The sequence below is a fragment of the Cervus elaphus genome, chromosome 3 (assembly GCF_910594005.1).
Source record: "Cervus elaphus chromosome 3, mCerEla1.1, whole genome shotgun sequence".
Lineage (NCBI taxonomy): Eukaryota > Metazoa > Chordata > Mammalia > Artiodactyla > Cervidae > Cervus > Cervus elaphus.
In genome coordinates this window covers 11681609-11707185 of record NC_057817.1, presented here as the reverse complement: position 1 = coordinate 11707185, position 25577 = coordinate 11681609, and the positions used below count along the sequence as shown (strand labels likewise).

The window sequence follows — 25577 nt, the reverse complement described above, 5'->3', positions numbered from 1 at the left end:
TGTAAAATAATTTATTTTCTAGGCAATATACTGAGGTCCTTAATGGAGACCTAGGGGTAATGGAAGCCTGGCTTTAAGTCAGTTATCCTGTGTACTGTTAAGAGTCAACATTCCAAAATAAACGTTAACAGAAATTAACAGCAACCACAATTGCAACCCAACATTTCTGAACTAGAAGCATTTTCTCTCCAGGGGATGGGATTACATCCCCTCGATTACAACTAGGGGATTGACAAACTCTCTTAATCAAAAAAAAAAAAAAAAAAACTCTCTGCCTCCCTCCCCTCTATCCCCTTTCATTCTTCTCCTTCCCCGAAACGCACGTAAGCTGTGACCATTTTATTCGAGTGGAAAGTTGAAAGAAAGCAACACGCTAGCTACACCCACCCGGTGCTCCTCGGGTGGAACGGCAAAGTTCCCTCCCAGAGCCAGCGAGGCATTCGCTCTGCGATACCTGCTTCGCTTCACGCCGCATCTGAAGGTCTGCCCGCCGCGGAACAGTTGCGTCTCCATCCGGCTGCCAACCCACCCAGGCTCCGTTCTCCTCCACCACCGCCACCTTCCCTCCGCCCCCTCCTTTCCGTCTTCCTTCACCACCCCCGCCCCCAATCTCCTCCTCTTTTTCTCACTACAAGCGGCTGCTGCTGCTGAAGCCGAGCGTCACTTCGGCTCCCACGGCAGACATGGCGACATTGACAGTGGTCCAGCCGCTCACTCTGGACAGAGGTAAGGGAGCGGCCCGCCCTCCAGGCCACCGCGTCCCCCGCCAGCCGCCTCCCCTGGCGCCGCCAACTCCCGCCCGGACCGCCGGGCAGCGCTCGGGCCGGGGGAGCCGGGCGGCGAGGACGAGCCGAGAGGGCTTTCGCGCCGAGAGCAGGACACTTTCTTCCCCTTTCTCCGCCCGCCGCGTCCCCGCCGCCCCTTCGCGCTACCACCGCCCGGCCCAGGGGTGCCTCTGCGGGGCTCCAGCAGCCCACGCCGCCCCTCTCAGCCCCTCGGCGGCTCGCCTCCCGGCCGCCGGCTTTGTTGAAGCGGAGGCGCGGGGACCGCCAGGCGCTCGCCCGGGGCTCGGGGTTGGAGAGGGGCAGGGAGGAAAGCTCGCCTGGCCGGGCGAGGGCGCCTGCAGCCGGAGCCCAGGGAAGCCTGCCGAGGGAGCCGCCTGGCAGTCTGCGCGGCTGGGGACCCAGGACGAAGGAAGTTTGTCCCGGCGCCGGGGGGCGAGGGTCGGTCCGGCTGCGGAGACCCCGGCAGCTGCCCGGGGGCGGGCCAGGAGTGCCCCCGGGCGGCCGGTGCCCGGGGGCACGGCGGCGGGGCTGCGGCGGCTGGGAGCTGCCCTCCGCGCAAAGGGCGAAGGGAAGCGCGGGCAGCGGGGCCGGGGCCGGGGGCGCAGCGTCGCGGCAGCCGCGCCCGCTCTCCCGGCTTCGCGCTCGGAAGGCGGCGGGGGTCGCGTCTGCCCCCGCCGGGGGCGGCTCTCCGGCCGTGGCAGCTCACAGTTTCTCCTGACCCAGCCAGCCTTGTTCTCTCCCAGCCCGGTGCCACGGCGATGCCCGGGCTGCGGAAGGCGCTGGGACGGAGCGCAGGCTGGGTTGCAATTCAACTTCTGACCTGCGACCCTGTGCGTCCTGCTTTCTGACTTGACTGGGGAAGAGCGTTTGCTTCCTTTCTAGGACTTCCCCAAGCCCAAGGATGGAGTCCTTCGCTGCGATCGCGGCCTCTCCCGCGCACCGCTGCGGGGTTATACCTGTGCTTGCGTGTTCGAGTATTCTTTCTTGCTTTCCGACGTCCAGTTATGAATGCTCCGGGGTCCCACGACTCTGCTGCGGAGGACACCTGCTCGCCCTGGCCCGCAGCGGCCGGATTTAGGACCCTGTGCGGCCATTTGGAAATGGTGTGCTCAGATGAAAATGATTCAGCCCGATGTGCCTCTAAAAATATTCTTTCTGGAGGATTAAACCGGACTGTGGGGCAAGGCAAAAGAGCATCCTGCTGCGAGTACAGTGAAAAAGCCAGTGCAAAGTTAGGGAGGTTTTTTAATTTGGAGAGATTGTGGGGTGATTTTAACGCAATCTGTTGGCGCCAGAAGAGATGTTTTGTGGTGCCCACAGCAACCTTACTCGGGATACTAGTTGAAAGACAAAAAATAATTGATTTTATGTTGGGAAATGTTGGTTTGCCTGCTAGTAAATTAATAATAGTAGTTAAAGAGTTCAGAAATCCATTGCATAATCCATGATTTCTCCCCAGTATCATCATCTCCACTAAGCAGGATAAATCCATTGCCTCTAAGAACCTAACAGATGGCAAGCTATTAGAAATTATGGACTCCCAAGTATTTCTGTTTTAATGTAATGAGATCTTATATTGTCCCATTCCTATATCACCATCTTTAAACATCCCAAGTAAAACGACTGCATTAGGAAAGAAAGGAAAAAAAAAAAGGCAAGCAAACTCCAAGAAAATTGCATACCTGAGCAATTTTATATACTACTACTACTAAAAACATTCCACTTTGAAGGGCTTACCTTAAATGCCTGATCAATTTTGGAGAGGAAGTGCAATCAGATTAAGATCTGTTCTTAAAGTTTGTTCTTGTTCACAGCCGGACTGTACCTGTCCTTCCCAGCTGTGATTCAGTAGCTCAAGAGGCAAGTTGGGTGAGACTGAATGTATCTGAATAAATTGGCTTCAAGGTCTCGTAATTTACAGATGGTGGGTTATTGACATCATTACTGTGTAAGAAGTCAATACATATTCATAATTTCCCCTCTAAGTTGTTAAAATATGATTAATTTGTTAATTGTATCATAAAATTGATGAAATGAACTGATGAAAAATTTCCTACAAAAAGTAAAAAATCTCTGAAAAGATAGTACTTATCTGGTTCCTAAGCATAACTCTTGATACTTGCTTTCGAGGAGTTGGTCAGCCTCTTTGGGGAGCAGTTTTCCTTTTTGGCACATAAGGAGTTTGGAGTGAACGATTCAGACAATGTGCAACTCTAGGAGCCTAGAATTCAGTGAATTAAAATTAGGACTCAGTTTCTGGTCACCTACTGGAGGATTTCACAGATGACTTCCTCGCCCACCTCTTCCAGGTGTTTTTTGACGTGCTCTGAGGTCACCCACTACTTTGGCCTCATCAAAGCATTTCTCAAACTGTTGCATCTATCTCCTTTCGAACGGAACTTCTTGAGGGAAGGGACCATTTCTAAATTCATCTCTGTGTTCTCAAAGCCTTCCATAGTCCCTGATCACAGTAGAAAATAAAAAATTAATGTACGTGAACTAAAGGATTGAAACAACTTAACACTGTTAAAATACAAGGGTTTCATAGTGAACAGAGGAGAAGGAAATGGCAACCCACTCCAATGTGCTTGCCTGGAGAATCCCAGGGACGGGGGAGCCTGGTGGGCTCCCATCTATGGGGTCACACGGAGTCGGACACGACTTAAGCGACTTAGCAGCAGCAGCATTGTGAACAGAAAAGTACAGTTCATAGATTCACAACATTTTAACCCTGGGAAGAAAGGCAGGGAGAACACAGGCCAGTGATTCTTAAGCTTTCTTTCCTCTCATGCTCTTGACAGATTTCCATCAGCAACCATAGCTCATTGAGCTGTGATTATTAAGCAAGGAGGGTCATGGCAGGTGGGCGAAGGAGAGAAAGAGAAGATGCCTCATAAAGCCCCCTTCCCAGGCATCTTATCAAGGAAACCTGAATACATAATCCATGTGTATTCTACAGGTTCTTTTCTAGCATCTTCATTTTTCAAGTGAAAAACATGAAAGAAGCAACGATAAGAGATGTTTTCAAGGTTACTCTGCTAGTCAGTGGGAGATTTTATGCTAAAATCTAATTTTTCTTGTTTGATGCCCTTTGGCATTATCCACAGATTCATCTGGAATCTTTAGGGCAGCGGTTTTAAGCAATCAGATCACAGCTAGAGCTTGAAATTAAGATGGAACACCCCAGAACTCCAAAGATATCATCTGAAAGTAAAGCTCAGTAGTCTGCACTTAGATTCTTAAGGACCCAGTAGCTTCCTGGGTCTGGTCCGGGAAGCAAGCCTTGGCCAGAACCAGGTTGGCCCCTGAAAGGACAAACAGGGTGGCTTCACGTTTTCACTGCTCTGTGTATATCCTAAACGCTTTTCCTTCTGCAACTAAGACCTCAGATTAACTCTGTGGGGGCCTCTGGGTGGCTTTGGTCGTAGTAAGTTTCTGTTCCCTCTTTTCCCTGTCCTTAGGACTACTTATTGAGTGCTTACAGCAAATGAGACCCTCCTGTGGGGTTGCTGCATATTGGGGAGCTAAACAGAATACCACATGGTCTTCATGGTAGTTAGAATCTAAGGAGGGAAAGAGATTAAACACACACACACACATGCTCATGTAAATCATTCATTCATTCATTGAATAAATATTCATTTATCACCTTCTGTATACAAGATGTTACTTACAGGAATGCCAGAGACAAAGTTTGTGCTTTTATGGTCCTTAAGAATCTAGTCATGGAAACATCAGTAAGAAATTCATTCATTCAACAACTAAGTACTGAGTGTCAGCCTTTTGGTAAGCACTGTTTTAAGCAGTGTGGGGGTCCTAATGAACAAAGTAGATAAAGGCTAATGGAGTTGACATACCAGTGAGATCCATACACTGAGCACATAGGTATATTAGTGCTAGTAGAAAAACTAAGACTGGATCAAAGGGAGGGATGTGGTGCTAACTTGAAACTTGATGGTCAAGAATTGGTGCCATGGGAGGAGAGATCTGCGGAAAGTAAGGAAGCAAAATTTACAGATATCTGGAGGAATGTACTCGAGAGAAGGACCTCATGCCTGCATCCTGGGAGCATCAAGAAAGTCAGTGTGAAAATGTGAGCACAGGGAAGAGTGGCAAAAAAAAAACCAAAACAGCAAAGGGTTTGTGAACTGGACAGGGGCCAGATGATGTAATTTATAATTAGGATTTTAGATTAGTTGAAAATATGACGTGCTCTGAAAACAATGAACATGACACAAAGATAGAATAATGAGGAAGGACCTATTTAGATGGCTCACTGAGAAAGTAAAATCTCATCTGAGTTCTGATGTGTTAATAAGATCCTTAGGAAAAGCATTATGAATAGAGCGAAGAATACATGAAAGAGCAGTTCTACATCCACAACTTGGCGACCATCCCATGAGGACATCCATAACCGAGCGAATGATCGAAAAGAAAAACCACCAAGAAATAACAACACTAAGTATGTATTTGGAGTAGGCATTTGGTTATAAGTGTACCAAGAGAATCTATAGATCAACTGGCTGCTGCTTATTGCTAGACTAAAGCCCTGTATATTATAATTAGATTTTCAAAGATATCCTGAACATTATAATGTACATGTCACTATGTATAGATTTACATGTGGAACCCAAGTGGTGATGAGATATATTCATTTTCGGTGTAATATCTTATCTTAGACTGCGATGTAGAAAGTAGTAGCTGTAATTTACCCTTGTAGCAAAGAGAGGATGCTGATAAGGAGATTAGTGTGAATAGTCTCTTCCAGAATATAAAATGTCCAGTGCAATTCCTACATCTTTGCCCAGATCTTAATCTCTACACCAGGGATGACCTTCAGCTAAAATCAAGGGAGTAAAGCGGTGTGCAATCCATATACTTAATACCATCATAGCAAAGAACATAGGAATACTTCACTGTCTTAAAAATTGCATGGATTCAGGCACTTAAGTCCAGTAGCTCCAACTCTCTTTCACTTTCCATCTCAAGGTCAGAAAAGATAATACAATGGAATTCTTCAAAATTTTACTTCTGCTTATATTTTTACCTTATTTTTAAGCAGATTACAAGGAAGTCTTTGCATGACTTATAAAGAAGACTCACAAATTCAACTCTTGGAGGAAAATGGATAATGAAAATAATTTCCAAGAGTAATTGAAGTTGTGTAATATTCAATACTTGAGACCTTACTTATAACATGATCAATAGTTTACAGTCTGTGTTTAGGCACCAGTATAAAATAAAATGCTGGTGTCACAGCCATCAAATTTTTCTGTGAGTTAAACTCAACTTGGATACATTGCAAAAATGTAAATCTTGGTTTCTTGAATTCTAAAATAAATTGTAATCTAAAATATTGATTAAACAAATTTTGATGTGTTTTTTCTTTAAGAACTTAAAACTTTTGCCCTTTAAAAATTCTAATAGAAAACCAAGAGCTTTTATTTTGTGGGTTTCAACCTTATGAAAAAGAAATGAGTGCAAAAGTTGAATGCAAATGAAAATCCCATGAGTGCCACACTTTTCATAAAATTTGTGATGCATTAAATTTTTTTCTCTCTTCCCTTTTCCCTTTCCAAGGCAAGCAGAGCTTATTACTTTACGTATTTCCCAATTCAAGCCTTGGGCAACCTATAGCTTTTCTAATCAGCTGTATTTACCAGTTTATGTAAAATATGTATTTGCCTGAAAATCACTTTTGTTCACAGTCCAAAGGACTTCCCTCTTCTCTCTGTCTTAGTTTTTTGTTTATTTAGTATAAGGAGGGATTAAGGAAGAAGGAAAGTAAAAATTAAACTAGTCTTTATGTTGTTTTAAGGTTGTATGCCTTGATAGTTGTGGTGGGGAGGAAAGAAAGAGGGTTTAACTATATTTTCTGACTCTTGTCCTAAAATCTTTTTACATCAGTAGCCAGGTATATTTTAGTTTACAAACATTAAGTATTTGCATTCTTTCTCGTGTTTTCCATAAGCTTCACTAAACATTTAAAAAATGTACTTTTATTGAATTTTCTTTGGAAATCAATATTCGAGGTTCTTTTTGTACTATACTTTTTTGTCTGATATAAAAAGTTTGAAAGAGAAGGAACCAAACTTCTAAAAAGTCTTGATTATTGAAAAAGGTATTTTCCATTTAATGAGAGTTTTAGACACCATTTTAAAATTGAAATTGAAAAATTAAGGATCGAACTTTCAGATAAAGAAACAGAAGTTTGGTGAATACCTTCCAGTTTCCTATGTCAGCCGTCTAAGCTGTGAGCTATATTTGGTACACTCTGGTCATTTATGAAAGTAATGCTTTTGCTTCTGGAGTACTTTTTTTTTTTTTTGGAGTACTTTTTCAGAATCACTAGGTAGAGTTTAGCTATTTAATAGGGAAGAGAGAATATTTGGAGAGTAGTATCAAATTGGAAGATATATACTGAGTTTTAGATGTGCTATTATAAGCTTCCTCTTGGAGAAACTCTTTACTTAGTTATGACACCTGTCTATTAGGATGAAGTCTTCATTAGGTCAGAGACTATGCTGAATTTGTTTGCAGAGAGCTCAATGCATCGTCTGGTACATGGTTGGTGCACTCTTCATATTGACTGATTGAATAAATGGATGAATGAAATTGACTTAGTTGGACTAGCTATTTTAGAGTCATTCTTAATAACAATAATAATAATAAAGTCTTCCAACCCGTAATAATGTAAAAGTGGTAGCTACCATACTTAGTCTCTTTGCTTTGTGTGTGTGTATGTGTGTGTGTGTAGCAGACCTAAATGTGGAATGCTCTCCAGGGCCAAGAAGGGATGTGAGTTGCCAGTGCTGAGGCTTGTAGCCCAACATCCATTGCCTGCATCCACCTGCCATCTTAACTTGTTAATTGAACCAGACAAGTTAATGCCAGAAGACAACTGAAAAGGTTAGAAAAAGAGACAGGAGGAGGGCCAAGCGGAATCCACCTCTTCCCCCCCCCAACCCCAAACGCACACATAAGCTATACTGCCTTATTTTTCTTTTAACCACAAATGGATGAATGATAGAGCTGTGTCCTGATAAACAAGTTAGAATGGCTTTAATTTGAAATCACTCTGGGTTGGCAAATGAAAATACAACCTTTAAGTCCTGTTGATTACATCAATGTTACCAAAGGTAACTCTAGTCTAGGTGATAAAGTAGTTTTTTATTCTCCATGACTGAGTTTTCCTACCTAATGTGCTAGCTAAATTTGAAGATTTGCCTATTAAAAGTAAATATGCCCAAAGACTGCTTGAAAAAAAGTCATGCTGAATTGAAACTTAAACTGAAGTTATACTCAGATAGTATCTATCTTCGAAAACAAGAGCTTCTAAATTAAACTGGTGGTAAGTTCCTCTAGAAACACAGTAGCTATTTCAAATCCAACTGGTTCTGCTATTTTTGTGTACTTGCCTATTGTGGTGATAGTTAACGAAATTTCAGTATGATCTGTTTTTTTTTTCTATCCAAGAATCATCTTTCACCAAAAGAAGGGAAGGGGATAGAATAATGGGAATTACGAATGGCAATAATATTTAAACTCAAGTTAGATGGACTTTAAATGAGTTAATATGTGCAAAATACTTAAAACAGGCCTGACACATGGGAACCATTTAACAATGATAGTTATTTTTTCTGAGTCTTCAAAGTCCAGAAAGGCATCCTTTGATATCTGCAGGGCATTGGTTCCAGGACAGCCTGCAGATAACAAAATCCTTGGGTGGTCTAGTCCCTTATTTAAAAAGGTGTGATACAATTGATCATTTGCATGCTTAGGCCCTTACGTTTTCTGCATTCCGAGATTCAAGCAACCCATCTGTGATTAGCTGAATCCGCAGGCATTGAACACCCAAATATGGAGGGTCAACTGTACTCCCACCATACTGCCAGGAGGCAGGGCCAGATAAGACTCAATGTCTTCAAGCATATGGTACTAAGAGGCAGTTGTTGTTCAGTTGCTAAGTCGTTTCCTAATCTTTGTGACCCCATGGACTACAACATGCCAGGCTTCCCTCTCCGTGGATAGTTCTCCATGCTATCTCCTGGAGTTTGCTCAAACTCATGTCCATTGAGTCAGTGATGCCATCCAGCCATCTCATCCTCTGTCACCCCCCTCTCCTCATGCCCTCAGTCTTTCCTAGCATCAGGGTCTGATTTACAATGAGTCGGCTCTTCTCATCAGGTGGCCAAAGTATTGGAGCTTCAGTTTCAGCATCAGTCCTTCTAATGAATATTCAGGGTTGATTTCCTTTAGGATTGACAGGTTTGATCTCCTCACTGTCCAAGGGACTCTCAAGAGTCTTCTCCAACACCACAGCCAGAACCATCAATTCTTCAGTGCTCAACCTTCTTTATGGTCCAACTCTCACATCCATATATGACTACTGGAAAGACCATAGCTTTGACTATATGGACCTTTGTTGGAAAAGTGATGTCTCTGCTTTCTAATATGCTGTCTAGATTTGTCATAGCTTTTCTTCCAGGGAGCAAGCATCTTTTATTTTTAAGGCTGCAGTCACTGTCCACAGTGATTTTGGAGCCTAAGAAAATAGTCTGTCACTGTTTCCATTTTTTCTCTATTTGCCATGAAGCAATGGGACTGGATGCCATGACCTTCATTTTTTGAATGTTGAGTTTTAAGCCAGCTTTTTCACTTTCACCTTCATCAAGAAGCTCTTTAGTTCCTCTTCCCTTTCTGCCATAAGGGTGGTATCATCTGCATTTCTGAGGTTATTGATATTTCTCCTGGCAATCTTGATTCCAGCTTATGCTTCATCCAGCCCAGCATTTCTCATGATGTACTCTGCATATAAGTTAAATTAGCAGGATGACAATATACAGCCTTGACGTACTCCTTTTCCTATTTGGAACCAGTCTGTTGTTCCACGTCTGATTCTGACTCTTGCTTCTTGACCTGCATGCAGGTTTCTCAGGAGGCAGATAAGGTGGTCTGGTATTTCCATCTGTTTAAGACTTTCCCACAGTTTGTTGTGATCCACACAGTTAAAGGCTTAAGTGTAGTCAATGAAGTGGTAGATGTTTTTCTGGAATTCTCTTGCTTTTTCTGTGATCCAACAGATGTTGGCAATTTGATCTCTGGTTCCTCTGCCTCATCTGAATCCAGCTTGTACATCTGAAAGTTCTTAGTTCACATATTGTTGAAGCCTAACTTGAAGGATTTTGAGTGTTACCTTGCTAGCATGGGAAATGAGTACAATCGTATGGTGGTTTGTACATTCTTTGGCATTGCCCTTCTTTGGGATTGGAATGAAAACTGACCTTTTCCAGTCCTTTGGCCACTGCTGAGTCTTCCAAATTTGCTGGCATATTGAGTGCAGCACTTTAACAGCATCATCTTTTAAGATTTGAAACAGCTCAGCTGGTATTCTAGCACCTCCACTATCTTTGTTCGTAGTGATGCTTCCTAAGGCCCAGTTAACGTCACACTCCAGGATGTCTGACTCTAGGTGAGTGATCACAGCATCGTGGTTATCTGGGTCATTAAGAATTTTTTGTACAGTTCCCCTGTGTAGTCTTGCCACCTCTTCTTAACCTCTTCTACTTCTGTTAGGTCCTTACCATTTCTTTCCTTTATTGTGCCCAACTTTGCGTGAGATGTTCCCTTAGTCTAATTTTCTTGAAGAGATCACTAGTCTTTCCCATTCCATTGTTTTGCTTATTTCTTTGCATTATTCACTTAAGAGGCAGAGACCATGTTTATTCTGCTGTTCTGTAGAAGCAAGAAGCACTTAGAGACGCCTGGAGGTCAAAATAAAAAGTTTCCTGTACAATTACCTAATTTGTCAGCTACCTCTTTCCCCAAATCACTTCTTTCTTGATGCTTCTGTAACATTATTTTTCATAACTGTACTACACAATATAGAAAATTTTCATTTATGCTGCTGTCACCCTAGCAGCATAAGTTATTTATATTCATCTTTGTGTATGCATTGCCTATCACAGTGCCTGAAAGATAAGTGCTCAAAAGTGTGCTGAATAAATTAATTTTTTTTTCCTTCAAATACTGCCTAGCTTCAGGGAATAAACCTAGGTAAGTTACCAAAGGATACAAGATGACAGAATTTTTATTCAAGAAAAAATTTCCTGCATTTATTCTGTTTAAAATTAGAACAGGTGCCTTCCGGGAATTCATGAACATCCTATTACTGGATTACTGGGAAAGTACAGGCAAAAGTCGAATGACAAATTGGAAAAGTTCTTATAGATGGACTTTTAAGATTTAGTCATTGTTAAGGACATGGACCAGAATTTACGTAGATGTTTGGGGGTTTTATTTTGTTCTATTTATCTGCAGATATCAAAAGTGTACTAACATGGATGGGCCTAGAGATTGTCGTACTGAGTGAAGTAAGTCAGATAGAGGAGAAGTATCGTGTGCCATCCCTTACATGCGGAAACTCAAAAGAAGTGATACAAATGCACTTATTTACGAAACGAAAACAGACTCACAGACTCAGAGAACACACTTGTGGTTCCCAGGGGAGAAGAATGGGATGAAAGGATAGTTGCGAAGTTGGGATGGACAGGTTCGCAGTGCTGTGTTTAAAATGGATAACCAACAAGGTCCTCCTGTATAGCACATGAAGCTCTGCTCAATGTTATGTGACAGCCTGTTGGGGAGGGGAATTTGGGGGAGAATGGACACATGTACATGTGTGGCCGAGTCCCTTTGCTGTTCATCTGATTCTATCAACACACTGTTACTCAGCTGTACTCTAATCGGCTATGTAAAATAAAGAAGTTGAAAATAATGATTGACTCTATCACCAAGAGTGACTCTCTGACTCTTGTTTAGCTGTTTAGTTGTGAAGCATCCCAGGATGCTGAGAGAGGCATACAGGTGCCACTCAGGGGTGTGAGCGCTAGATCCAGACATCTGGGTTCAAATCCTACCTATTCCTGCCCCCTCCTTTGCTCTATAATCTCAGCCTGTTAAAATTGTCTCTCTGTCCTTTACTTTTCATCTATAAAGTTGCCAATAATAGTAGTGTCTTCCTCCTGAATTTACTGTAAAAGTGAGAAAACGTATGTAAGTGCTTAGAACACCGCCAAGTTGATACTATTAAATAAGTGCTCAATACTGATTGATTAGTCCCCACCCCCTTCTCCCCAGGGCATGGATTTTTCCCAGTGTGATAGATGTAAAGTGCACAAGCTTCAGATTTAGACAGATATGGATTTGAATTGCAATTCTGCCACTTACTATCTGTGGGAGCTTAGAATACTGCTTACTTTCTCCACATTCTATTTCTTTCATCCTTAACATAGCAATAGTGATGTCCACTTTGTGTGGTGATGCATTCCTTTGGTTCTTCCCTCTCAGCCATGCAAGACAGAAGGAAAATCTGCGATGTGCCAGGTACCGAGTCCAAGGCTAGGGGTAGAGCGTGCAGCCCAGGGAAGACAGACATTGTCAGATAATTTATGATAACAGAGTCTGAGTATTTTAGCAACAGCTCACACAGGTTGAGTATTTACTACACGCCAGGCATTGTGCTTAGAAGTTTTCATATTTCATTTCAATTAGTCCTGAAAACAAACCTCTGGTGTCGGTGCTATTAGTATTTTTGAAGACATTGGAATTGAGGCAGAAAGAGGCTAAATAAAGGGATTGGAACTCAGGCTGGTTGATGTTGAGTCCTTGAGCTTAATCCCGGTGCTACACTGCGGAGAGCAAGCGCACAGGTCTGTAACAGGGTCTGTAACAAGCCTCGAGGAGCTTGAACTTGTAAGGCATGGCAGGCACAGAGGTGCTTGCAGAGGCTTCAAAGAGCAGACGGACAGGTAGAAGGTACCACCGGGAGAGTCCGTTGCCCAGACGGAAGGGAAAGCCACAGCTTACAGAAGGGACGTATACCAATGTTGGTAGAGACTATTGCGATATATTTTTAAAGTCTAGCATAATTATTTGAAAACAGCAGGTGTTTCATACACGGTTGTTCTTACTATTAATCATGTCTGTTACTTTCTTAGTTACAAAAGATGAGAATACCGATATATGAAATTATAAGAAAGTACTAGCCACATTCTGATCTTTCTTTCCATGCTGTGCCAGTGAACCCAGAGATAATGACTGTGACATTCGGATTTTCTTTCAGTGATCTGTAATGCGCAGGTGAAACTTCACAGGCTTGGAGTGTTGACAGGCTCACAGAGGGAGCTGGAAAAGTGATAACAGGGCCCCGGGTCCCTTTCTCTACGATCTTTTCTTTAAGTGGAACAAGTGCAGCACAACCTGACTTTTCAGGCACAAAGAGAAAAATTGTGACTTCTTTTTCTTCCTTCAAGATTGGTTCTAAATATCCTGAAGGGGTATACTATGCTTACCCAGGATCATTACACTAAATGCCTCGGGGTTTTAACATGTGTTTCAGTGGTCCAAGCTATGCCATATTTGTCTAGCACCTAAGCAAACCTCCTGTAAGGTAACTTAAAATTATTCCTTTAGGCCAAAATTATTAATTTTTTAACCATTTTTCACCTGAAAATACAGGATTTATTTCCTTCTCTTTTCTGGGTACAGCAAATGTTCTCTGGAAAATGAAGTTTTTGTAAAAATATAGTGGAAGATAAAATAAGTAAAGCAGTACACCAGTGCATGTTACTAAAGGAATGATGAGGTTTTATTTGCATGGTTCAATGGGAAATTCTGCATCCTACCATCTTTTCAGACTTGTTTTAGTCAGTCGAGGTTGACAGATACATGCCTCTGGATAAATAAGGTATTCTGGATCATGTAGACACTCATTTCTTCTGATGACTTACATTTTCTTTTCTTTTTTTTTTTAAAGAAAATGATCTTTCTGAAGATTTCCTATTCATAATACCAATATTTTCCATTATTTATTATTATAGACAAAATGCTAATTTTGGATATTTCTATCCTCAATACAAAACATTTGTTCACCTTTGAGTCTGTTTCTTCATTCTTTTTTTTTTTAATTGTTTTTTCCATTTATTTTTATTAGTTGGAGGCTAATTACTTTACAATATTGTAGAGGTTTTTGCCATACATTGACATGAACCAGCCATGGAGTTACATGTGTTCCCATCCCGATCCCCCCTCCCATCTCCCTCCCCATCCCATCCCTCTGGGTCTTCCCAGTGCACCAGCCCTGGGCACTTGTCTCATGCATCCAACCTGGGCTGGTGATCTGTTTCACCCTTGATAATATACATGTTTCGATGCTGTTCTCTTGAAACATCCTACCCTCGCCTTCTCCCAGAGTCCAAAAGTCTGTTCTGTACATCTGTGTCTCTTTTTCTGTTTTGCATATAGGGTTATCGTTACCATCTTTCTAAATTCCATATATATGTGTTAGTATACTGTAATGGTCTTTATCTTTCTGGCTTCACTCTGTATAATGGGCTCCAGTTTCATCCATCTCATTAGAACTGATTCAAATGAATTCTTTTTAATGGCTGAGTAATATTCCATGGTGTATATGTACCACAACTTCCTTATCCATTCGTCTGCTGATGGGCATCTAGGTTGCTTCCATGTCCTGGCTATTATAAACAGTGCTGCGATGAACACTGGGGTGCACGTGTCTCTTTCGGATCTGGTTTCCTCGGTGTGTATGCCCAGAAGTGGGATTGCTGGGTCATATGGCAGTTCTATTTCCAGTTTTTTAAGAAATCTCCACACTGTTCTCCATAACGGCTGTACTAGTTTGCATTCCCACCAACAGTGTAAGAGCGTTCCCTTTTCTCCACAGCCTCTCCAGCATTTAATGCTTGTAGACTTTTGGATAGCAGCCATTCTGACTGGCGTGTAATGGTACCTCATTGTGGTTTTGATTTGCGTTTCTCTGATAATGAGTGATGTTGAGCATCTTTTCATGGGTTTGTTAGCCATCTGTATGTCTTCTTTGGAGAAATGTCTGTTTAGATCTTTTGCCCATTTTTTGATTGGGTCATTTATTTTTCTGGAATTGAGCTGTAGGAATTGCTTGTATATTTTTGAGATTAATCCTTTGTAGCTTCGTTTGCTATTATTTCCTCCCAATCTGAGGGCTGTCTTTTCACCTTGCTTACATTTTCTAAGTATTGACAGTTTGGCATCCAAATGATAACTTCGTAAAGCAAAATATTAAGATTGTGTGTGCTATGGACTGCAGGCTTTTGTCTCTCCCTTTCCTATTCATATGCTGAAGTCCTAAGCCCCAGTAGAGTTTGGAGGCAGTAATTAGGGCTAGATGAGGTCATGGGGTGGGGGTCATGATGAGACTTGTTGTTCAGTTGCCAAGTCATGTCCAACTCTTTGTGACTCCATGGACTGTAGCACACCAGACTCCTCTGTCTTCCACTGTCTCCCAGAGTTTGGTCAAATTCATGTCCGTTGAGTCGGTGATACTGTCTAACCACCTCGAGAGCGCTAAGGCTCTCCCTGTCCTTCCCGTGTGAGTGTGTATACGCCTAGGAGGCAGATGGCTGCAAGCTGGGAGGGGATTCTCACCAGAAACTGAATTTGCTGGCACCTTGATCTTGAACTCCCCAGCCTCCAGAACAAAAAGGTCTGTGTTTTAAGCCACCTAGGCTATGGTAGTTTTTTATAGCAATTTAGGCTAAGACATTGTAGCACTCATCACATGATCTTGGGCTCAGCAATCCTCTGTCCTAAGTAGTTGAATAAATTAGCAGTGGGTAAGATTAGTTGTACACAGATGTACACTGAAGTATGCATGATTTCCTGCTTAGTTTCATTTTTTTCCCCCAGTGGGTTTAGAAATCTTTGTCTTGGGACTTCCGTGGTGGTCCAGCTTTTAGGACTTGAGCTTCCAGAGCAGGGGATGCAGGTTTGATCCCTTGTCGGGGAACTAAGATCCCACATGCCACACAGAACAGCCAAAAAGAAAGAAATCTTTGTTTTACAAGTTCTAACATGTTTTCAAAGCTTCTTTTCTTGTTCTCCATTGTTTTCAAATACATTGAATTATTTAAGTACATTTAATTATTTTTTTCTTACAGGTTTCTCCTGGGTATCTTTCAAGATGAAATCTTCTGTTTGTAAATTACGTCTTTTCCAAATGTAAAGGAGCTGTAACCAAGCGTGTTACATTCAAATAATATTTTACTGATCTAATATTTATATAAGCCTTTGCTTATTAAATAGCAACCCACTCCAGTACTCTTGCCTGGAAAATTCCATGGACTGAGGAGCCTGATAGGCTACAGTCCACGGGGTGGCAAAGAGTTGGACACGACTGAATGACTTCACTTTCACTTTCACTTTTGTTTATTTTGGGCTTCCCTAATAGCTCAGTTGGTAAAGAATTCGCCTGCAATGCAGGAGACTCAGGTTCAATTCCTGGGTCAGGAAGATCTGCTGGAGAAGGGATAGGCTACCCACTCCAGTATTCTTGGGCTTCCCTTGTGGCTCAGATGGTAAAGAATCTGCCCACACTGTGGGAGACCTGGCTTTGATCCCTGGGTTGGGAAGATCCCCTGGAGAAAGGGAAAGGCTTTTTGCTGTAAGTCTTTCTTTTAATGTTGAGGAGTAGAGTTGACAGAATGTGTCTTTAACTTATCGCAGCCTTCCTTAATATATTTCTGGCTGCTTCCTCCTGGCTTTTATGCTATTGCTATTTCTGTGCCATAAATGCATAATTCAATGCTACTAATCGTGCTTTAAACCAGGGCTTGGTTACAGACCCCAAACCAAATTCTGCCTGTGAGCTAAAAATGATTTTTTTTACATTATTTTTAAATGGTTGGAAATATAAAAAAGAAAAATATTTTGTGACACATGACAATTGTATTAAATTCAGATCTCCATGTTTATAAGTAAAGTTTTATTGGAACACAGCCATGCTCATTCATTTGTCTATGACTGCTTTCCGGCTACAGGGGCAGAGTTGAATAATTGCAACAGAGACCATTTGGTCTGTAAAGCTAATACTATTTACTCTCAGGCTCTTTACAGACAATGCCTGCCAATCTTTTAGAACATTAAAGAAATAGGAAAGAGAGAATGGCTTTTATGTTTGCATTCAGTTTAACCATTTGAGTTGCTTGACCCTCAACTTGCAGTCTTCCTTGTACACAGTGTCCCAGATGGTTTTTGCTCTTTGCTTTCTCCACTTCCCCAGAGGTAGACTACTGTTGCTCAATTCTTGGTACTTGCGAGCCTGGTGGTGGGTGACAAAGGAGCTTCTCTGTTGTCCCAGCCCAGCCTTGGTCTCAGGAAGACCCTGTTCCTGAGTTTCAGGGATGGGCTTTCTCAGTGATCCTGTCTCTCCCTGGTCTACCAGACTAAACCTTTCCCTCATCCTTGGAGGGTCTTGGTGGGAGAGCTCCCTGTCCCTCCTTCAGTGGCAGAGGACCGCCAGTAATACTGGTAAGATCACAGAGTTAGCACTCTTCTCTGCCTCCCTCTCCCTCCACCTTGGGGTGAGTGCATGTATGGGTGCCCAATTGTGTCCAACTCCTTGAGACCCCATGAACTATAGCCCACCAGGCTCCTCTGTCCGTGGGATTTCCCAAGCAAGAATACTGGAGTATATGTTCAGTCACTCAGTTGTATCTGACTCTTTGCAACCTCATGGACTGTAGCCTGCCAGGCTCCTCTGTCCATGGGATTTCCCAGGTAAGAACACTGGAGTATACTGGGGGAATACTGCCATTTCCTCCTCCAGGGGATCTTCCCGACCCAGGGATCGAACCCGAATATCCTGCATTGGCAGGAGGATTCTTTATTACTGAGCCACCTGGGAAGCCCCTACCTTGGGGTAGAAGTGTTTTTTCTTTTATCTGTCTCCTAGCTCTAATGGGTTTTTACCTTGACTCTTAACTGTGATCCATTCTTTCTCACCAGCTCCCAGTAAAAGTTTGTGCAAAAGCATGTCAGAGACTTCCCTGGCGGTCCAGTGGTTGAGATTTTGCCTTCCAAAGGAGGGGTTGTGAGTTTGATCCCTGGTCAGGCAGCTAAGATCCCACATGCCTCGAAGCCAAAAAACCAAAACATAAAACAGGAATATTATTGTAACAAATTCAATAAAGACTTGAAAAATGGCCCATATTAAAAAAAAAAAACTTGAAGAAAAGAAGGTCTGGAATTAAATGCCACTCCCAGAGGTTTTATATTGTCATGTTAGCTCATGTTTGGACTTTCCTCAGTCAGTTAAACATTTTAGCTAATTTTCTTTCCCCACTTGTGTGACAGCTAGTGTCTCTCCTGCCGTGCTGGGTGTGAGCCTGGCTCACCTTCCCTCTCCGCCTGGATCACCTTCCCTCTCTGTCTGGATGGGTTTCTATACCTTTTACTATTTCTGTTGTGCAAAGTTAGCTCATCTTCTGTGAGCTGTAATTCACACTAACCTAATTGAGTAAGAAAGAGTGTTCCCAGTTGGGAAGACAGACTTAGAAAGCATTTTTGCAGCCTGGTTAATATTTGGTATTTATTTGCACATCTGAGCAACTATTTGGTTAGGCAGACTGTCTTTATGTTGTTGCTCACATTTCAAATTAAAATTCCATTTAGAGACTAATTTGAGTGAGTCCATAGTATGGCAGACTGAGCTAACACAGAACCTCTCCCATTACAAACATCAAGATGTGCCAGATAAAAACTAACAATTAAAAACCTCTCAAAAAAAAAAAATAAAAAAAAAATAAAAAACTCTCTATAGTTTGGATTGCAAGTGAGAAAGCATAATCTCCAGGGGCCAGGAATGAAAGGGGAAGTGAAGGCTGGAATGGCAGTGATATCGAGCTGACATCTTGGTAGATGAGGACAGAGGGAGATGAAGTGGATGCCAAGTGGTCACAGACTCAGAAATAAGCCCTATGGCCGGGGACAAAGCAGGTACTGGAGGGAATATGTTAAATTTTCATTATACCCGTACCCTAAACTGTATTACTTAGCTTGGAGCCTGACTATATACCACTGAGTTAGTTCAAAACACTTTCTCTCAAGGAACTTAGATAAAATGAATCTGAGCCTAGGACAGACTAGAGGAAGTAAAATGAAAGCACTCTTTAGAAACATCCAGTCACACTGGTTTCTCATAGAAGAAATAATCCCTGCCAAATGGGAGCTCACAAATAAACATTAGAACAAATGAGGAGGAGAACATAGGAGTGAGTCAGGGCGGACAAGTCAGGGGGTGAGTGAGAACTGTGTTTTGTGCAGAAAGAACAGAAATGCAGAGAGAAGAATGAGAAATATAGAAGAAATCAGAAAGAGACCATAAGCATATTTATAATGATTTAAAAGTGCACTCTAAAAAATAGAACGTATAAGGAAAAAACATGACACTGAAAAATAATAAGTATGCTAAGAGAGAAGACTTTTTAAAAATAAAATGACATTAAATTATATTAAAATTTTGAAAAACTTGAAAACTTCTATTTATAACACCATTTAAAAATTTCCATATAGGAACATTAGCACTGTTTTGCTTTATCTGATACTGTGGGCTTAAATTAGAAATGACTGTGGAACCTGAATGGGAGCTATTGTCGGTTAAGTATCAAAACAGCCAGGAACTGGGGGTAAGGTTTATGTTTAGTTTTGATTTTCTGAAATGCGAAAGTGATCATGTCACTCTGCATTAAACTCTTTGGTGGCTGATCGTTTTCCAACATTTTAAATATACTTTAATGTGTTCTTAATTTTATGAACTGACCATATGCCAAAAATAATTTATGTATGGCCTTTCCTTTTTACTATGTATGTCCCAGATGCCGAGAACACAGCCTGGCACATTGTAGGTGTTTACTGAATGTTTGTTGAATAACCAAACTCAGAGTCTTAGCACTGTTCTCTTTGGGGGAGAAACTTTCCCTTCTTCTTCCTCCCTTTTCTTAGCAAATTCCTACTTGTCTTTTTAGCATTTGGGTTTCAGATTCCTCAAAGGATCTTTTCTTAATCACTGAGACTAGTTTAGTTGCCTCCGTTTTATGCTTCCTTAGCAGTTTATAATGCCCTTTTGTGTGTGTGTGTGTTCAGTCACTGTGTTGTGTCTGACTCTTTGTGACCCCGTGGACTGTAGCCTGCCAGGCTCCTCTGTCCATGGGATTTTCCAGGCAAGAGTACTGGAGTGGGTTGCCACTTCCTACTCCAGGGGATCTTCCCGACCCAGGAACTGAACCCACGTCTATTGCATCTCCTGCATTGGCAGGAAGATTCTTTACCATTCGAGGTATCTGGGAAGCCTGCCCTTTTGTAAATTCACTCAGATACTCACTTCAACATTTCTTGAGTGCCTACTAAGTCTTAACACCTGTTCTAGGTCCTGGGGATACAGCAGTGAACACAGACACAATTTCAACTCTTGTGAAGCATATATTCTAGTGAGGTGAGGGTGGAGGGCGGACAAGACAAACAAGTGAGTACATAGAACTTTCTATAACTTTAAGTCATCTGAAGACACACAGGGCAAGGAAGTAGGGGTGGATCCGGGGAAGTTTTCCTGCATTAGGTGTTAGTGAATAAGGAGTTTCCCCTGAAGATAATTGGAGAAAAGCAGCCCAGGAGAAAAGGCCTGCTTGAATGGTAAAGGCCCAAGGGTAAAGGCCTGAATGAATAATATTCGGAAAGTATTTTAGGAAAAGCACTGAGGCCTGGTATGCCTGGGGCAGAGTCAACAACGGGAAGGGTAGAAGGCGATGAAGACAAAGAGACTTTTGGGTCTCCAGTTTTTTTGGGGGGTGGGGGGCGGTGGATCAGGGGGCCTGCCTGGTGGCTCAGATGGTAAAGAATCTGCCTGTAATGCAAGAGACCGGAGTTCCATCCTGGGGTGGGAAAGATCCCCTGGAGGAGGAAATGGCAACCCACTCCAGTATTCTTGCCTGGAGAATCCCATGGACAGAGGAGCTGGCGGGTCACAGCCCATGGGGTCGCAAAGGTCGGACACTACTGAGCAGGAATCGCACTCGGACAAGGGACAAGCGGTGTCGTTTTAGTTGTCGCAGCTCCGTGTGAGATGGGCAGGGCTGAGGGGGAAGGCGCCGGGTGTGGGTTCTGCGGGGGGGAGTCCTCGGAAAGCCGGGTCCTAAAGGTGCAGCCTCAGGAGCAGCCGTGAGGCGGCGCCAGGCCGCTCCCGGAAGCGCGACCCGAGGCTGGGAGCCGGGGTCCTCGGCGGCGCTGGCGGGCCCAGCCTCCCGGCGGGTGGGCCCGCGAACAGAATAGAGGGGCCTGGCTTCGGGCTGCAGTCCGGGGCCTGGCCTGGTGGCGCCCATCTGTTTGAGGGACAGTTTGGTTGTCCCAGCCCAGCGCAGCCGCCGCGGCAGAAGGTCTACACGCAGCAGTTTTCAGAGCTGCCAGCGTGGCCGGGGCAGGGTCCCGGGCCGCCCGGTCGGCACGCAGGTGCTGTCGTGCCTTGCGGGGTGACTGCGGCCGCTGAGGGCCGTCTGGCCGCCTCTGGGAAGACTGTGGGGCGGACGAGGTCCGGAGCGAGCTCTGCAGGTAGGCCCCGGGCCCTCCGCCCAGAGGAGCCTGAGGTAGGCCCCGGGCCCTCCGCCCAGAGGAGCCTGAGGTAGGCCCCGGGCCCTCCGCCCAGAGGAGCCTGAGGTAGGCCCCGGGCCCTCCGCCCAGAGGAGCCTGAGGTAGGCCACAGGGCCTCCGCCCAGAGGAGCCTGATGCCCGCTGTTTTGAGGACTTTGACTTTTATTCCTAAGATGATAAAACTACAGTGGTAGGGTTTTTACTTTGAACGGGCTCTCGCAGCTGTGTTGACAGTAGGGGTAAAAGGTAGACGGGGAGATAAGAAAGTAATTAAAAGAATCCGTCCATATCAGAGATGATGGTGGTTCGGCTCAGGGTAGTCACAGGAAAGGTAGTGCTAAGTGGTCAAATTCTGGACTTGCTAGGAAGACTTAGCCAGCAGGATTTGATGAAGGCTTGATTGAGTATAAGGTGTAGAAGAAACAAAGTGGTTAATAGAGAATCAGGTGTTTGGTTTGAGAATCAGACAATCTGCCATTTCACCTGATATCGAAAAGGCTCTAGAAGAACATAGGAGGGAAGGGGTATGTCCAGGAGAAATACCGAGTTTGGACTTGTAGAGATATCTATTAGACACACTCCAGTGGAGAGTTTGAATTGGCAACTGTATATAAAATTCTGGAGCTCAAGAGAAGACGCCAGGATGGAGATACAAATATGGGAATTATCAACATATAGATGGTATTTGAAGGTGTCTGGGGTCTGTCTAGTCAAGGCTATGGTTTTTTCAGTAGTCAGGTATGGATGTGACAGTTGGACTATAAAGAAAGCTGAGTGCTGAAGAATTGATGCTTTGAACTGTGGGTTGGAGAAGACTTGAGAGTCCCTTGGACTGCAAGGAGATCCAGCCAGTCCATCCTAAAGGAGATCAGTCCTGGGTGTTCATTGGAAGGACTGATGTTGAAGCTGAAACTCCAATACCTTGGCCACCTGATGTGAAGAACTGACTCATTGGAAAAGACCCTGATGCTGGGAAAGATTGAAGGCGGGAGGAGAAGGGGACGACAGAGGATGAGATGGTTGGATGGCATTACCGACTCAATGGACATGGATTTGGGTGGACTCTGGGAGTTGGTGATGGACAGGGAGGCCTGGCGTGCTGCAGTCCATGGGGTCGCAAAGAGTCGGACATGACTGAGCGACTGAACTGAAAGCCATATGGAGGATGAAAAAATGCAATGTTTGGTGACTCTGCTCTGGGTAATTATAACACTTAAAGGTTGAGAAGATGTGGAAGCACCAGCCAGGGAGGAAAACTAGAGCGGTGATCAGAGGCCAAGTAAATGAAACCTATTAAGAAGATGGAAAGATTTATCTATGTGAAATGGTATTAATAACAGGTGAAGTAAGATCTTTTCTGGGAATTGACCACTGTGGTTATCAGTGTGAAGGTCACTGATGGTCCTGACACTGGTTTGAAATAGTGGTTGAAATACTGGTAAAAGCTTCATTGGTATAGGCTCAAGAGAGAATAAGAAGAGAGATGTTAGTGACAATATGGACAACTTTTTTGGATAACTTTTGCTTTCAGAGAAATAGTATAGTACTAGCTAGAGGGAGATAAAATACTCAGCACGCCTGCAACTCCTCTGTCTGTAAGAATGGTAAGAACTACACTGATAACAACTATATCCATCTTATTGACTGCGTTTTGCCTGGTACCATTGCCTGACCAAAAGCAAATGTACAACTAATTATTTCTTGAACAATAAGTACCATTTCAGTTAAAATTGTAATAAAAAATTTTAAGGTTTAGACGTATTTTCAAGAGATGTTACTTTTTAAAAATTGGATAAGAATAGGTATTGTGACACTGGTTAAGAAATGAAGTGATCACAGATAATGTGATCATTACATCTACATACCAATTTCCTATCTGGCTCAATTATGCTAAGTACCACATGCCACCTTTATTTCAGGAAAATAGTGCAATAATGACAAATCAATTTGCTAAAAATATTCAGTGCAGGTAACTTTATCTAGAGTATAGTTTTTCAAATCATGGAGATAAGGGAAATACGTTTTTAAGTCTTTAAAGAGATGTTCGTAGTATCAGAGTTGTGTGTGAAAGGTGGATTCATTGCTAAATGATGGTACACATTTATTTTATGAAACATGTTTATTTGCTTTGAAGATGAGCAGTTGAAGTACAGTAGGTCCTAGGCTTGACATATGGTGACTACAGAGATGAGTGAAGTCATGAAGTTCAATTCAGTTCAGTCGCTTAGTCGTGTCTGACTCTTTGCAACCCCATGAACCGCAGCACGCTAGGGCTGTCCTGTCCAACTCCCAGAGCTTACCCAAACTCATGTCCATTGAGTCAGTGATGCCATCTAACCATCTCATCCTCTGTCATCCCCTTCTCCTCCTTCCTTCAATCTTTCCCAACATCAGGGTCTTTTCAAATGAGTCAGCTCTTCGCATCAGGTGGCCAAAATATTGGAGTTTCAGTTTCAGCATCAGTCCTTCCAATGAACACACAGGAATGATTTCCTTTAGGAGACACTGGTTGGATCTCCTTGCAGTCCAAGGGACTCTCAAGAGTCTTCTCCAACACCACAGTTAAAAGCATCAATTCTTCAGCGCTCAGCTTTCTTTATAGTCCAACTGTCACATCCATACATGACTACTGGAAAAACCATAGCCTTGACTAGATGGACCTTTGTTGACAAAGTAATGTCTCTGCTTTGTAATATGCTGTCTAGGTTGGTCATAACTTTCCTTCCAAGGAGTAAGTGCCTTTTAATTTCATGGCTGCAGTCACCATCTGCAGTGATTTTGGAGCCCCAAAAAATAAACTCAGCCACTGTTTCCACCGTTTCCCCATCTATTTGCCATGAAGTGGGGGGACCGGATGCCATGATCTTAGTTTTCTGAATGTTGAGCTTTAAGCCAACTTTTTCACTCTCCTCTTTCACTTTCATCAAGAGACTCTTTAGTTCTTCTTCACTTTCTGCCATAAGGGTGGTGTTATCTGCATATCTGAGGTGATTGATATTTGTCCTGGCAGTCTTGATTCCAGCTTCTGCTTCCTCCAGCCCAGCATTTCTCATGATGTACTCTGCATATAAGTTAAATAAGCAGGGTGACAGTATACAGCCTTGATGTACTCTTTTCCCTATTTGGAACCAGTCTGTTGTTCCATGTCCAGTTCTAACTGTTGCTTCCTGACCTGCAGACAGATTTCTCAAGAGGCAGGTCAAGTGGTCTGGTATTCCCATCTCTTTAAGAATTTTCCACAGTTTATTGTGATCACACAGTCAAAGCCTTTGGCATAGTCAGTAAAGCAGAAATAGATGTTTTTCTGGAACTCCCTTGCTTTTTTGATGATCCAGCAGATGTTGGCAATTTGATCTTCAGTTCCTCTGCCTTTTCTAAATCCAGCTTGAACATCTGGAAGTTCACGGTTCATGTATCGCTGAAGCCTGGCTTAGAGAATTTTGAGCATTACTTTACTAGCGTGTGAGATGAGTGCAATTATGCAGTAGTTTGAGCGTTCTTTGGCATTGCCTTTCTTTGGGATTGGAATGAAAATTGCCCTTTTCCAGTCCTGTGGCCACTGCTGAGTTTCCCAAATTTGCTGGCATATTGAGTGTAGCACTTTCACAGCATCATCTTGTAGGATTTGAAATAGCTCAACTGGAATTCCGTCACCTCCACTAGCATTGTTCGTAGTGGTACTTCCTAAGGCCCACTTGACTTCACATTCCAGGATGTCTGGCTCTAGGTGAGTGATCACACCATCATGATTATCTGGGTCGTGAAGATCTTTTTTGTATAATTCTTCTGTATATTCTTGCCACCTCTTCTTAATATCTTCTGCTTCTGTTAGGTCCATACCATTTCATGAAAGATAAGATTAAACATGTAGGTTGCAGTGAGAGGTGCTTAGCTTTGTTCGATGGGTAATCTAGAGCAGGGAAAATTAAAGAAAATTTTTTTAAACTTTTGAGCAGGGAAGTGAAATCATCTGAGCTGTGTATTTATTGGTTAGTTTGAAAATTGGCTGCAGGATTTAATATATGGGGAAGATGAATGCTTTACAAACATAACTCTGGAAGATTTTATTGGATGCTCTTCGAAAAACGTTCCATGGTAAAATGAATTAGGAAATATTGGGTTTCCGAAACGTCAGGCTAAACAAACTGAAAGATGTTTCTCTAATGTGTAGCCTTTAAGATACTTTGTGAATCTACAAGTTGTATGGAATATGCAGATCATGAAACTCTTTATTCCAGGAACCCTGTTATTCTTTGGAACAGTTTGATAATTTTGGACTATCATCGTATTACCGTTGTAATCTGAATGACCTAACAT

At 42.9% G+C, this 25577-nt stretch overlaps 1 protein-coding gene across 3 annotated transcripts in view; it reads left to right on the top strand.

The window, feature by feature from the left end:
* The first annotated feature begins 416 nt into the window (after window positions 1-416).
* The window catches only part of LIN7A (lin-7 homolog A, crumbs cell polarity complex component), a 158719-nt gene continuing 133558 nt past the window's right edge, over window positions 417-25577 (top strand). Inside the window, exon 1 of one of the 3 annotated variants that reach the window (XM_043880393.1) lies at window positions 417-726. In XM_043880393.1, the coding sequence (XP_043736328.1) occupies window positions 684-726 (43 nt within the window). In that variant the 5' untranslated portion in view covers window positions 417-683. Of the gene's footprint in view, window positions 727-21045; window positions 21222-25577 lie in introns of those variants that run through there. The other 2 variants (XM_043880399.1, XM_043880408.1) reach the window with 2 other exon arrangements.